Source organism: Bombus pyrosoma, linkage group LG9 (assembly GCF_014825855.1).
Source record: "Bombus pyrosoma isolate SC7728 linkage group LG9, ASM1482585v1, whole genome shotgun sequence".
Lineage (NCBI taxonomy): Eukaryota > Metazoa > Arthropoda > Insecta > Hymenoptera > Apidae > Bombus > Bombus pyrosoma.
In genome coordinates this window covers 9,665,501-9,679,619 of record NC_057778.1, presented here as the reverse complement: position 1 = coordinate 9,679,619, position 14,119 = coordinate 9,665,501, and the positions used below count along the sequence as shown (strand labels likewise).

General features: G+C 42.0%; 2 protein-coding genes across 7 annotated transcripts in view; both read right to left on the bottom strand.

Moving 5' to 3' along the window:
• Nucleotides 1-6,893, bottom strand: part of LOC122570520 (insulin-like peptide receptor) — a 30,664-nt gene extending 23,771 nt beyond the window's left edge. The window contains exons 1-3 of one of the 6 annotated variants that reach the window (XM_043732923.1): nt 6,580-6,893; nt 4,074-4,180; nt 3,291-3,419 (exon numbers count right to left, since the gene is read on the bottom strand). The gene's annotated coding sequence lies outside the window, so the exon portion shown is untranslated. Of the gene's footprint in view, nt 1-3,290; nt 3,420-4,073; nt 6,552-6,579 lie in introns of those variants that run through there. The other 5 variants (XM_043732920.1, XM_043732924.1, XM_043732925.1 and 2 more) reach the window with 5 other exon arrangements.
• Nucleotides 6,894-7,754: 861 nt separating this feature from the next.
• Nucleotides 7,755-13,446, bottom strand: LOC122570523 (UDP-glucosyltransferase 2). The gene is made up of 7 exons (XM_043732933.1): nt 12,180-13,446; nt 10,762-11,028; nt 10,223-10,421; nt 9,960-10,136; nt 9,093-9,410; nt 8,528-8,756; nt 7,755-8,447 (listed from the first exon to the last, which is right to left on the bottom strand). Exons 1-7 carry the CDS (start codon nt 12,414-12,416, stop codon nt 8,309-8,311), a joined length of 1,566 nt encoding a protein of 521 aa, XP_043588868.1. The 5' UTR covers nt 12,417-13,446; the 3' UTR covers nt 7,755-8,308.
• Between the last annotated feature and the right edge of the window lie 673 nt (nt 13,447-14,119).

Sequence of the window (14,119 nt, the reverse complement as noted above, 5' to 3'; positions counted from 1 at the left end):
CGATTTCGATCGTTGTTACACGACAAATAGATACGCGCGTTTTGTGTGACAAGAAGTACTTGTTACTTGGAAACTGAGTTCCCTGCGGCGAGCATACGAAGCGCGATACCGTGCTAATTGACCGACATTTTCGTTGCCCTTGACCGTCATATTTTCCTTTTCCATGGAAACCTCGATCTCCTTAAACGACCGTATTACAGCCACGACCTCCACGCGAGGAAATTTCCACTTTTCCACTGGACGAGCACGTAACAGCCAGCGAATGGATATTTCCACTGTGTAACTTTCGTTTTCGTGCCGATCAGTTCGTTGCTAGTGGTGGTCGCTGTGATAGTGCAAATACCGCGCGTATTACACACCGAGATGAAAATCGCGAAAACGCAAGTTCTCGCTAATCTTAACCCATCGAGGTTGGAACTTACGTTGACGCAGCGTTTCATTTTATTCCCTCTTGATCGATTCGCGTTATTCAACTCTGTTAAATTCGTTCGATTTACGCGATGCTGAAAAACAGTCGCAAGAATTCGCTGGATATTACTTTCGTTACTACTTGCTCGAAGCGTTAAATACAAAACCAGCTCTTTCTTTTTCCAAATGAATAAGGCAAGTAAATAAGGTTTTAACCAGATTCTATGTTATCTACACCTAAGTTGTATAATAATACTCGATAAACGAGTAGTAGTAACGTAACAGAAACATCGACAGGAAATAGAATGCTTATTCTACGATTTTCATTCACGAAAGAAAAAAAAAAATCGACTAAGATTAATGGAAAGCGAAGAAATTGCATCACGGTGGTCGCGATAACGCGTTATCACTGCAAGGTATACGTCATGTGTGTGACAATCGTTGCGTCAAACTCGTTGAATCGATTCGCGTTACGTAGGTAAATGCTTGCTGCGCGTCTCATTAAAAATTAGCCGTACACGTTCATTGTCTTGGCTCGTAATCCGATCGTTTCGTCAACGCAGTCGTTCTATATTAAAACCGTTGGAGAAGCGTCCCTCCCCAAACGCACCGGACCGCGATACTAGGAAGATGATCTCGACGTCGTTAAACGGCGCAGACCTCTTTTAAACTATAAGTCGTCGACGTTTCCGTTCCACGATCCCGACGGTGATTTCTCGCGATTGTTATCGTGTTCCGTGACGCTCTCGAATTCATGTGTCTACGTTTCTTTTCTACCGATCGCGACACGCTGTCGTTATTTTTAGAACAGAAGCTGATTACGGAAGAGTCGAGATAATGGGGATGATCGGTCGTAACGATGCGAGCTGCCGTTTCGTGTTCGTAATCGAAAATACAATAACTTTCGTCGTTTCGTTAACTGGTCACGTATTTTATCCTGCCAGTTATCGAGGATGGTGTACTTTTAATAAAATCTTTTTATCTCTTTTTTTCCATCGAGCGTAAATGAAATACGGCTATCTGATACGCTTGTTTACTTTGCATACGTAAAAATGGTTACACGCTAACTAGATGGTTATTTCTACGGGAAAATTTATGCGATAGAAAATTTAACCAAACGAGAGACGTGACAATGATTTTCCTCAGATCAACCACCCTTCAGTCGCTAGCTTACGTAAGCATTTTATTATATCCGATAGTCCATATTTCTCTCGTTTTCCGGCCTCCGTCACAGCCCCATTCGCGTGACGACGAACCGGCCATGTTTATTTCACACCCGAACGAAATTCTGACAGACAGGTGAGGATGGATAGAACGATCCACGATAAAAATTTTGTTTACGAGGTAACACGCTCTTTCTCTCTCTCTCTCTCTCTCTTTCTCTGTTGAAGGTTATAATTTCAAAATAATCGCAATAATACAAAACATAGTTGCGTCACGGCTTTTTCTTGTCGAGTTACGATCCTCTTTAAATCGTGTCTTCATTCTGATACGCGGTTACGTGACTTTCGATTCTTTACGTATGCGATACAACCTACTATAAATAATTTAACGTGATTTAAGCTCGCGCACGTAAATTGACATTTTTGTTTTTTTCTTATTCTAGCAATCGGTCAAATTAAACGACCACTAAACGTAATTTATCGCAGAATCGTTAAATTTAACGTTTCCGTGCGCTCTGCATCTTTCGTTTAAAATTTAACGATCATCGATATCAGTATGCACGCTCGTCCGCAATAACTTCGTTGCATAATTGATTAATTTTAATTGAATTTTGTTTACTAACGCCGCAAAAGCCGTTTCGTTGGCTAGCCAATTAATTGTTCGCAGCATGTTTGCGCGTAATTAGCATTTCCCACGATTTATGAACGTACTCCGAAACCGACTCCAAACGACCATTGCGGCTCTTCGTTCGAGCGCGTTTTTATTCACTTCCGTTTAATCGTTTCCGATTAATCGAATGTCGTGTAACGTGTTTTCTACGCGCACATGATGCAGAAGACAGCGTGTGCGCGCGCGAGCTTCTACCACGCGTGCAAAAAGCACGTCGGCACGGAGAAGCAGAGACAAAAAAAAAAAAAAAAACATTGTTCACGCGATACTCTGAGCGCGGAACAAGTGTCGCAAAGTCAAAGTTGAACGCTGTTTCGCGAGCACGTGACAGATATGTATATCTCGTGCTGAGCCAAACAATGGTTCACGAGTTGGAAAAAAGACATCCAGAATGGTTTTCGACTTTAATGATTTCCAATTTCAAGTTCTATCGTAACGAAACGGCTAACTATCAAGTCTTTTCACAGCGGCACAGCTTTGGCACAGTATACGACTGCTTATGTCGTATACTGATTTCTTACAAGGTACACGTACACGCCTGCACCAAATGTTCAGCGATATTCAAATTTTACCAATATATAATCAATTCTAACGAAACGTGAAATCGCGATATACAATGATCGTTATAGAATCGTAATGAAACTTCAAGAAGTTTCGTACAACACGCGTAATATTAATAAATGTAGAACAAGTAATCAAATAGTTTCGTGACTGGCTGTAGACCGTAGTTACGTAGTAATCAATATTTCAAGCAAATGCATGTATCCCCTAACATCGACACTATCTTCGTAGCAAGCGAACTATTTTAATCCACATGCTTAATCGCCGCACCATTATCGAAGCACCTTTCTTTGAAAAAATCATGCGTCTAGACGCCGGCGAACAAATAACATTCTCTTCGACATACTTTAGCCGACACGCAATTCGAACGGCTATGGGACACGATCGCTTGTTGCGCGTTATTATCGCGGAAACCGTTCGAATTGCCGGCTAAGGAACGTGCCGAAACTTTTTACGCGCCAATACTTACGCGTGTCATAGATACATACATACATTCCTGGCCGCGAAGTGGATCCGTGTCGTTCGTCCTCGATGATGACACGTCGATAACACAATCACTACCGAAGCACCACTGCCGTGTGTCCCACATTACTCGGCATGCCGATAGTCCGAAATCACTGCGTAAATAACGAAAATAGATATGAAGTAAAAAGGCCAAGTAGAACGATTTTTAGACGTGTACGATAGACGTGTAGATGTACGCATGCAGTGGCTCACGACGGTCTGTTTACACGATTCAAGTTTTCCGTGTATGTGTGTGTATGGTTTTATCAATAGAAACCAAAAGGCAACACTATCAGTTATACATCAGTGCAAAGTGAAAAGGTAAATTTGCTCGGTATATTAAGGTATTTGGAGGAAGACTTAGGAGAGACTTTTAGAACGAAATTTTATCAGAAATTACGAAACGTTTAACGTTTTGATTTGAGCGGTTCTACGAAGTTTCTTAGCGACGTCTATGGAGGACTTCTTCGTACGTGTATTATATATATATGTATATTTTATACGGACATTTGCATATATGAATTTTTTCATATGTGTGTCAATCTTGTTTCGTCTTCGAAGAGAACTTTCGGTGTTTTGAAGAAACTCTTTCGCGTAAAAGTGAAACAGATCGCACGTATCAACAAGAACAAGAAATAAGATGTTTTATTTCGTACAGGAAACTTAAGACTAAGGTCTAAGACTAGATCTTTTCGATTTGAAACTTTTCTCTTCGAAAGTTTAACGTTTGACGTTTAACAAGAACAGAAGAAGAAGGTTGAGCATACCTGTTCTACGATTTCACATAGCTGTAGAAATACGTTCAAAGAAAATTGACCGCAAAACAATTGCTGAGAACTAATGTCTTTGTCCGTTTTAAAAAACGTTTCCGGCTCTAGGAGAACACGTAGACATTTGTGATTAATTGTACAAGTACAGGGATATATAGGTAGGTACAAGTGCACGTGGAAAAGGAGCTGGGTCGATGTGTACGGTAACGCGACCGATTACAAAACACACGACCACAGGCTAACTCTCTTTTTCTGCGTCGTCGTCTAGCCGGAACTTTTTCAAGGCTTCGTCCGTAGAAGATTTCACAAGAGACACGAGTTTGATCTATACACCACGAAATTCCATCTTTTTTCTTCCAACATTTCGCTCCACGGTCTATTTAGGACAAAGACTGCGTGCGTAAGTTGATGCGTACGTGCGCGCGCGTGCTCACTCCTTCGACTGACGCGCGATGATTCGTAGCCGCTTCTAATGCGTAGTTAGCTTCGCAAACTCCGGTAAAATAAAATAAAACATAAAACATAAAGAGAAAGAAGAAACACAAAGAACCACTCCCTGAAGGTTAAAGCGCCGAGACGCCACCACCGCAAGTAGCCTCTACTCTCAACGATCTACGCACCGCTTGTTTACTTTATCCCACCTTCGAACAGGTTGTTGATACGCGACGGAATCATATTTACGTACCAGAAGAACTCATAATTCACGGCACTGGACTTCGTTAAACGGTTCAATCTAGTTTGTTTCTTTCGTATTTACCAGCACAATTGGAATATCGTTTCTTATGCGACTGTAAAGATTTAAATAGTAGAACGGAAGTACGAATTCACATGGATGATGAACAAACATCACCAAACGAACAAGTACACCAAACGTCGTTCAAGGCGACCATGTTATCGTCACTGGCGCGCCTCGGATTGCTTTTTTAAACATGATACCGTTAACTCCCCGCGGTACTCACGCGCGACGCGTTCGACACACGCGTACACACTACACGCGACGAGACAAAACGCGGCTCGGCACGTTCGATTGCGCTAAGAACCGCGTAATTCACATGCGACGCTAAGAAAACTCGCCGCTACAGTAGGGGAATGTCAGAAGAGTGGGGGTAGGGAGAAAGGGTGGTCACGAGTGGTCACGACTGTGAAATTCTGCTCTCGTGTATTCGGAAATCCTTCGATCGTTGAATTTCCTTCGGTCGACAGGATATACGTCTATGCACGCACGATCGCTTAACAAACTCGAGACGGAGAAAAACAGAGAATATGTAAAAACACGTGCCACAAAAGGCAGGCAGACACAGAGACAGAGTAGCACGACTGACGGACGAAAGGAAAAACCGGTCGGGAGGAAACTATAATTGCGACGCACGACGTGAGACCGTTTTCTTTCCCGTCGCCATTATCGAATGATAAGAAAAAGAAGGGTTGTTCCGACAAAGTGGGAGGGGGGTGCGACAAGGAAGGAAGCATGGAAAGCATGGTCTTCTTCTAGACTAGAGAAAGAGAAAGGTATACTGTATTGGAGAAGAGAGAGAGAGAGAGAGAAAGAGAGAGAAAGAGAGAGAGAGGCGGCTGCTGCTGCCCGCGTCCCGTATTGCGTAGTAAGCGCTTGAATGGATTACGTCACGCGCCAGAGGCAAGCGCAAGAGGGTAAAAGCGTCGCAACAGACACACAACACACACACGATGATGCCCATACTGTATAGAGCATTTGTTTGTTGCATCGGTTGTTGCGCGTATTCAGTATGCGGCATTTTGCATGGAGGACTTCGGCCCCGACCTCGGCCGTTTGTTTTCCGGTGACCAACAGGCCCCAGAAGCCGCGAGTGAGAAACCAGATATCCAGCTACCCACCTACCGCCACCATGTGAACACTCTACATGCTCGTATGCGCAGCATCGTTTACCGCTCGCGCATATTCGTCTGACAGGATGCCGTTTTCCACCGTTTCTCGTGCACCTTCGCCAAGTGCCGAGGAACGATCGATCGTCAAGATACGACACGATGGATTCATCCATTTAACGAGAAGAACTCTCATTTACGGGGCTATGAAACAACGTTCGTCGATCACGCCGAAATTCCCGCTCGCTCCCCACGTGTTTTCGCTGATCGAACAACAGTCAACTCTCTGCCTCGACTCTCTTCTCCGTGTCTTTATTCTATCTTTGCCCCGCCTATTTCTCTCTTTCTCTCTCTATCTCTTTCTCCCTGCCTCTATCTTTCTCTCTTTCTTTCCTCTCCCGTCTCTGTTCTCTCTTCTTTCGCGACATCGTCTCAAGTGCCCTCTTTTGTTTCTCGCCTCCTCTCATAGACTGTTACCTCCTCACTTTTCTCAAGCATGCACGTTTAATATATTTTTTGTCTCACGAACAAATTGTCGAGTCACGCTACAAACTGGCACCACGTTCCACGTGGTTAGACGTGTCCTTTCAAAACATCACGATCCTCACTACCATCTCGCACATATACACACGTTACATTCTATCCCGTATATGGCATTTACCTTTTGGCTTCACTCGCGTGCCCCGGAATTTGCACTCTGGCCCGCCACTCTCGTATCGTCTCCGCACACACGGACCGATTCGCGATTGACGACGAGAGAACACTCGGTTAGAGGCAGCCCTCAGAAACGTAATAACAAAACATACACCAACATTCTGACGAACGAATCAGCTGGTACTGACCCAATCGTGATCGAGCGCCGACTTCGCCACGGGTCACGGACGTAGAAGCGTCGTGAAAACACGAGTACTCTGCTCCTGCCGGGGCGGGAATCCGACTCGTGCGCCGCCGTTCGTAAAGACTCCTTAACTAACGTCAGTACCATACTTCGCTACTCGCCACGTGCATGTCCCCTTCCCCGTCTTGCTATCTTGCTTCCGTCAATAGACGGTAGACGTTTATATATTCACAAACATTTGGGACGTAAGGCCTGACACAGCGAGTTTACGATATGACGTCGTTGTGATTTATCACCAGTGACGCTACGCAATTCGATATCTTTATACTTTTAAGAATGAGATCTCGCACTCATGTGCGTTGCATCGTTTATGTATAAACCTACAGAATCGAATAGCATGTAGATATATCTGCACAAAGTCTAAAGTGTTTAAAAGTGCGACGTAGGTTTCAACCATTTCCGGAACTGTTGTTCTCGATGAGAAACGATACTCGTCTGAATGATTGGATGCGCTGTCAAAACGCCCAATAATGGAGGCCAGACGCGATAGGTTAAGTTACGACGAGTTGTTTCGAGATATATACGGGTAAAGCATACTATGTAGAATTCTTCCATGTAGAAGGAAAAATGGGAATGTGTTCAGCCAGTTTACATATGTAGCTGCGCAAGTATCAGTAGAAACTTGTTTTCAAGAATATCTATTATTGAGTCTTTGTTCCGAAGCAATGAATACTATTTTTTATTTATCTCGTTGGAGGTTGCATAAGAGAAGATATCTACGTAAAAAAGACTTTTTATCGTTGAGTCTTTGTTTCGAAGCGAGGAGTACTGTTTTTTATTTATCTTGTTGAAGTTGCATAAGTAAAAACATCCAGAAGCGATTTATATCAATGTTCATGATATATATCTGCTTTCTCTTATTTACATCGCAGAGTGGTTATGCAGCCAATATATATATATGATACATATAACATATATATATATATAATTATATATACATATAACATGTCAGGATAGCTTTTGATTCGAATGTTTGTAAACAAGTTCGCGTTTATACGGTTGCCGAGCAACCGTATGTTTATAGTTTTATGAATTACATACAGTCTCAAAAAGATTGTTTCAATATATTTTCGCGCTTCTAGTTTAAATCATAAACTTTGCAAATTGTTTGCATGTGCAATGTGAACTACATTGCATCATTCCGTGAGATTTCAAAGATACTTTCGACCCGCTACATCAATAGTAGTTAATGTAGAAACCTGTTATACGTCGATATTATCATTTTCTGAATAATCACTAATTTTTATTTTTAATTATTTCTTCTTTCATCTAAACGGAGCTTATTTTACTATATTACATATTAATTCAAGCACAGTAAAGAGGATAGAAATGTTTAGATTTTTGAGAAAATATTTCTAATCTAATTGTAAGATATTTATATAGGCAATATCAAAAATCGCTAAAATATCCATAGATGCTATTAGAAGGTACAAAACATATTAAATAAATACATGACAATTTCACAGAAAACGAAATTGATACTATTCACAGTCTAGTCGATTTTTTTCCTAACAATTTGTTTGGAAATAGTTCTCCAACACAATTTCTTCAGTCCGTATGCCGATAGTAATAACGCTGTCACGTAAAACATTGCCACATCGATGGAATAATAGTGAATAACATTCATATATCTAAAACAAATTAATTCCATTAAACAATTTCTTAGGGATTAGGACCTAAAAAGGAGAGACTTAGAAAGGCTTCGACATACCTCGTAGAACTTTTTAAATGTTCGGCTCCTTTGTACTTGGCAATGTGTTCTACCCACCACGTAGCCAATTTTCTAGGGTTAATTGGCAACTCCCGTAGCAACGAGCTTCTCTTCTTCGCTGCTATTCGGTACGAATTGTTGTGTACGGCAGCCACTTTGAGAATCCCATCACGAAAGCTTCCGATGGATATCCTAGCCAAGTCCATCACCAGAACGTAACCCAGTTTTTCTGTAACGCAAAAGGATTGAAAATATTCCTTTGAAGATCGTACGCTTAGTCGAAGTTCTTCCCAGTCATCCAATTCCTTCGGTTTTATATATTTCTACAGTTATTATCAATTTATTTCATTCATCGATATTCATGGTCTTTACCAAGGTTCCACGACTTAATGGAAAACAATTCTCTGTGATATAATTAGGCACACGCTTACGATAATCGTGTAATGTAAGAAAGACAAGAGACAATAGACAGAGAGTCACATTTGTTACGTGCTCTTTGATCGATATTCCAAGTGCAAAGAGTTAACGAAACAATAAGATAAAAGGCGAGGCGCCAATATTTTACCAGCTTGAGCCGCGTTTCCATCGTGATCGCAGAAAACAGGCAAAACGAGTGTCGGGGTGGCGTGATAAGCAGCCTCGTGCAAAGACAAAAGTCCTCCGTGTGAGACGAACGCTTGTAGCTTCGGATGGCCTAACAGTTCTTGCTGAGGCCACCATGCCGCCGTTCTGACGTTCGGCGGCAGATCTTTGATCTTCATACCTTCCCATTTCCACACGACGTTGTACGGAAGCGTAGCGAAGGCTGCCACGAAAATTTGACGAAGCGCCTCTGGCATGCCTGATGCTCGAACCGACGAACCCATAGATACGAATATGAAACCTACGGCCATGTTTCAGGGTTATCGTGACGAATTACTTTCAGTCTTTCGACTTGGCCTGAAAATGGTCCACTGTATGATAGACTGGTCGTCGATAAGCTGGTACAAAAACGTAATGGATCGTTATGACAGAAAGACAGATTAGACATTTTTGTCGTATCAAGGATACTTTAACGTTAAAGCTAGCAGGTCCATTGAAATGACCAATATGTGAATTTTTGTAATAATTTCGAACGATTCTTCGTAAAATACAGGATAACAATTTCTTCTCCGTGTCTTTCTTTTCTATTTCTTTGGCACAAGTTGTGTATTTTAATCTGATCGGTGGTTCTAGCGTTACATTCCTACGGCAATTCGATCTTCGCTACAGCGAACATGTAAACTCTACATCGCGCGAGTTTACGTCTTTCCCACGCTACGAGAGAAATGTTCAATATCCTTTGACGCAGCTCCATCATCTCCACTTTCTCCGACCAATCGACAAAACTTAGCCCAACAAGCGAACGTAATTTCCCGTTAACGACGCAAGTTGACTTAGGATATCGACTCACCGCGTTGCAAGAAGCTCTCCAAGTCGGGACTAAGCTTTGTCGCCGGCTTGCAATGCAGACACGCGACGTTCACCACGTTCGCTAAATACGGCACCGACTCTGCCACGCTGTAATGACTGTTCTGCAACGTCAGAGGAATCTCTGTGGTCAGATCTCGCACGTCTGGTAATTGGTTCCCTGAAGCAGCGAAGATGAAACCAGATTGTTCGAGAAAAAGCAGATCGTCGTCAATGAAACCGATCGCGAATAAAAGATGTACGTACCTAGATACTTTCTCAGAACCGGTTGAAGGTACCCGCTGACCATAATCCAGTGCATTATTCTCAAGGTGACGAGACAGGCTACGTTTAGAACTCTTTGAAAGAAGTTCATGTCCTGGGTCAGGGATTTGCCAAAGTAAGGTGTGACGGACCATGGCGATGGGTTCCCTTGGCGACTTATGGATCCGCTGTATAGTGCCACCTATATCGACATTTTTCTTCAGTTGTTTCGCTACGTGTAATCGAGACATTGAGAAAGGCGCGGTAAACTAGTTTTCTCGAAACTCCTTTATCTACTTTGCTATTGTTTATTTGCTTTAAAATATTCTTTCAAATGTCTACTCCTGCATCCATTATTACGCTTTTATTCAAAATTAATTTATTAATATAAAAATTATTCAAAATTTTAATCCAGACTAAAGATCATGTACGTAATGAAATACTTTTTTAAGTCTCGGCCATTACAGACTTGTCATTCGCGAACGCTATTGGCAAATATGTTTGCTAGCGAATGCCTGTCACAGCGTATTTAAGATAGTTACGGTATTCAGCATAATAGTGGGCACATCCTCGCCATGAAGAACTCCTAGAAGGCACTCGGGGAAGGCTCCGTCGACGACCGCGACGTCCCATCGCGTCTGAGAATTGCCTTCGGGTCTTCTCAGCCAAGATACGGAGATTTCGTCGCGAAGAAGCGCCTCGCATGCCTCCCAGGCATATCGCATTGCGTCCCACGGAGAGATAGGCATTTCATCTCGGAATCTTGCGCCAACCAAGTCCCATTCGGACGTGTAATTCCCGACATAAGCCTATCGATAATAAAACACAGTCTAAATGCCAGCTTCCTCATAAAGCAATCCTATTATCGCGTTTTTCTTTAATAAATTTCTTCTACCGTATATCCGATCGATGGAAACGTGTTATTTCGAATAACCACGGAACGCGATTATTCTAACGAGACAAAACTAGAAGATCGAGAAGTTAGGCGATACAAAGCTTAGTACGTACGCAATTCGTACAAAGTCATTAACGTTACCGATATGCAAAGCGACGAATTTAGACACAGTTAGGTTTTCGAGTTTTCTTTACCAAATCCTTCTGTAGATTAATCAGATTATTTGGAATTAAAATAGGCTTGTAAAATTCAAGTTTAGGAGATTCGTAGAAATCGGTCGAGTCAAAAGCCAAGCGTTTGCTTGGAACTTGCGCATAATTACGTAACTTGACATTTTTCTGTGCAATTAAAGAACCTCGACTTCACTTGAAGTTTGTACGCTCGTGTCAAGCAAAACGCGGACTCAAGCAATTTGAAACCATTTTACCATTTGCGCATCTGAATCAGCTGACTCGATTAATTTGAACGAAGCTCAATTGTCTCATTCCATTTGACAAATACGTTTTAGTTCGTATTATTTTGTATTCTTCCCTTTCTTCAACCTTTTATACGTCGTTCTCGATAATAGTCTTCTCTCTTTCAATTATCAAAATTCCAGTATCAAATTACTTGTTTTATTTCCACCCAGTGGAACCAACAGCGATCATTGAAACCAAGAGGTTCTGTGTGTACATGGCCTACAACCATCGAATTCCCCAAGCTTCTCGACCCCGGTTTCTATAATTTACCAGCAGTTGTTTGCTCACGCTACAAACTCCAGTCAATTCGTATACCGTCCCTTTTGTACGCCCTTGTGCTACTTCCGGCACTCTCGTAATTAAATAACCCAACCAACTGATAGTGTAAGTGAAATTGCGTCTAGACGGAATAATACGCGCTCGAAAATATTTTCCGCTATTTTCTAAGAGCTACTTCTAATCAGCTAATCTTTCATAACTAGATAGCAGGAAAGCACCGAATTCAAGAATTCTCAATTTCCGCCACTTGTCGATCTTCGTATTACAACTTATTTTTTTCTTTTTTTTTTTGTGAAATATTTTATTCGCAAAGATTGGAAATGTCTACCTCGAAGATAGGCGGAACGAACTCTTGCAGTCCGCTGTTCGCAGCTGGTCCCGGAAACGCGCTCAACAGGGTCACGTTATGTCCACGTGCCTTCAAACTGCTACCCAGTGCCACAAATGGCACGGTGTGCGACTTCGTGCCACCCATAGTGGCCAGCAGGATATTGTAACCCATCGTGGAATTACAGACTAACGAGATAATGAAGAAAATTATCGCTGGAGCCATCAAATTGGTCATCTTTAAGTTTTCACCGTTGATTTTCTTCTTTTCGCGTTTCAGCTCTTTTGGTCCTCCGCAACACGTCAACCCGTGTGTCCTACGTCGATCCGATGAAGTTTACACTGGAAGAAGAAGCTTTTGACATCGGAAACTATATCATCGTCGAAGCAGCACCCTTAAACGTTGCAACTTTCTTCCGTGAACATTCCTCGTTTGCACCGTTAGTGTTCTTCGATATTCTTTGTTCTACGTTGATTCCTATTTTCCACTCGATGTTGCTTTATCTTCTAATCGAACAGAAAGTTTCTCACTTGCGATCTTAACATTCAAATATCTTCTTATTCTCTTCTCACCATATGCCTTGTTCTCTTCAATCTAACTCCTGAAGTTCTCCAAAGTTTTGCCTAAGCTTCTTCTTATACGAAAGCTGCTCGTTCGTAATCTTAACACTCGAACGTCCTCTTCTTCGCGTTACTTCAGCTCTACGTCTCTATCTCCTCTTTCGTGTAGTTTGATAAATTCCTCCAAGTTCTGCCTGAGCTTCTATGACAGTTTCTCACTTGTAACCTCGACGTTCCAACGTTCTCTACTTTATATTACTCCTGATGTATATTTCTATCTTTTCTTCCGCTGAATTTCTCAAATTCTTCCAACTCCTGTTTCCAAGTAGCGTATTACGATGTTGCTCGAGTGACACGAACGTCTGGTTTTCGTCGGTGGAACCGCGCCTATATACGCTGGCCCGTCAAAGACCGAAGGATTGGGAAAACAACTCCATTATTATTGTAATGATAGTTTGACGAGAGAAAAAAGAACCGGCCATCGATCGTACGATGGACGATAGTCCTGAGAGAGACGAGTAGACGGGAGAGGAGACGGCTTTTCTTCGGACAAACCCGTCCATGAAACCTCGAGACGGCTATTTCCTCGTCATTTTTACACGAAGCCGCCGAGCATGACCGATCACGTTCGTTTCCGTGATTCTTTATTCCGGCTTAGAGCTGTGGAACTGAAACACAGAAAACCACAAAATGATTTGTTTGTTCGTGTAGCGCGGCTACACGGAAGCTCTCCTTAGTTCAAATGTTCTGTCTACCGTCTTAAATGCGAAGGACATCCAAGTTTTACCATTTTTTTTTGTGTCATCTTTGTCTTTCTACGTCATTCGGTGTACGATACTCAAATGTGTTTCGCAATGGCCTGTACGATTACTACAATTTTACTACTTAAAAGTAAAGAAACAGATCTTCAAACAGGTCTTTACGTTCATTTTGTCTTTCATCGAGCAACGCGTTGCTGTAACGTTTTATAAATTAATCGATACTTTGACCAAAATATTGAAACACGATAAAACCATAGGAATAAATGCACTGTATAATATTTGTTATTCAAAGAAAGAGAAACTACCTATCCTCGTTTCTGATATGCAAAATTTCTGCCAAAGGAAACGTTCGAAACTCGTCGCTTGTCCCGGCAATTTTCTTTTTTATGCGACAGTAGTTCGATCGACAAACGACGCTGTTTGAAGTACAGTGGCGAAACTCGGAGTAAAGATCATCCAATTCATCAGCCGATCATCTTTAATCAATCCTCGTTCGTTCGTGAGAACGCGCAAATTTAACCTTCAACGATATTCAAACGACGCCTGAAACTTTCACTAAATAATGCAAGTTTCAAGTGCACCGCTCGTTCCAGACCGACAATACGATCTCTCGAGATTG

Bases quoted from the DNA above. Each gene is read 5' to 3' on its own strand.
- LOC122570523 (XM_043732933.1), bottom strand. From the start codon at position 12,416: ATGACCAATTTGATGGCTCCAGCGATAATTTTCTTCATTATCTCGTTA. The intron at 10,422-10,761 runs GTAACTATCTTA...ATGTCGATATAG, and splicing joins CCACTATTATGCTGAATACC to GTGGCACTATACAGCGGATC. The intron at 8,757-9,092 runs GTAAAATATTGG...TTTGCGTTACAG, and splicing joins TGGAAACGCGGCTCAAGCTG to AAAAACTGGGTTACGTTCTG.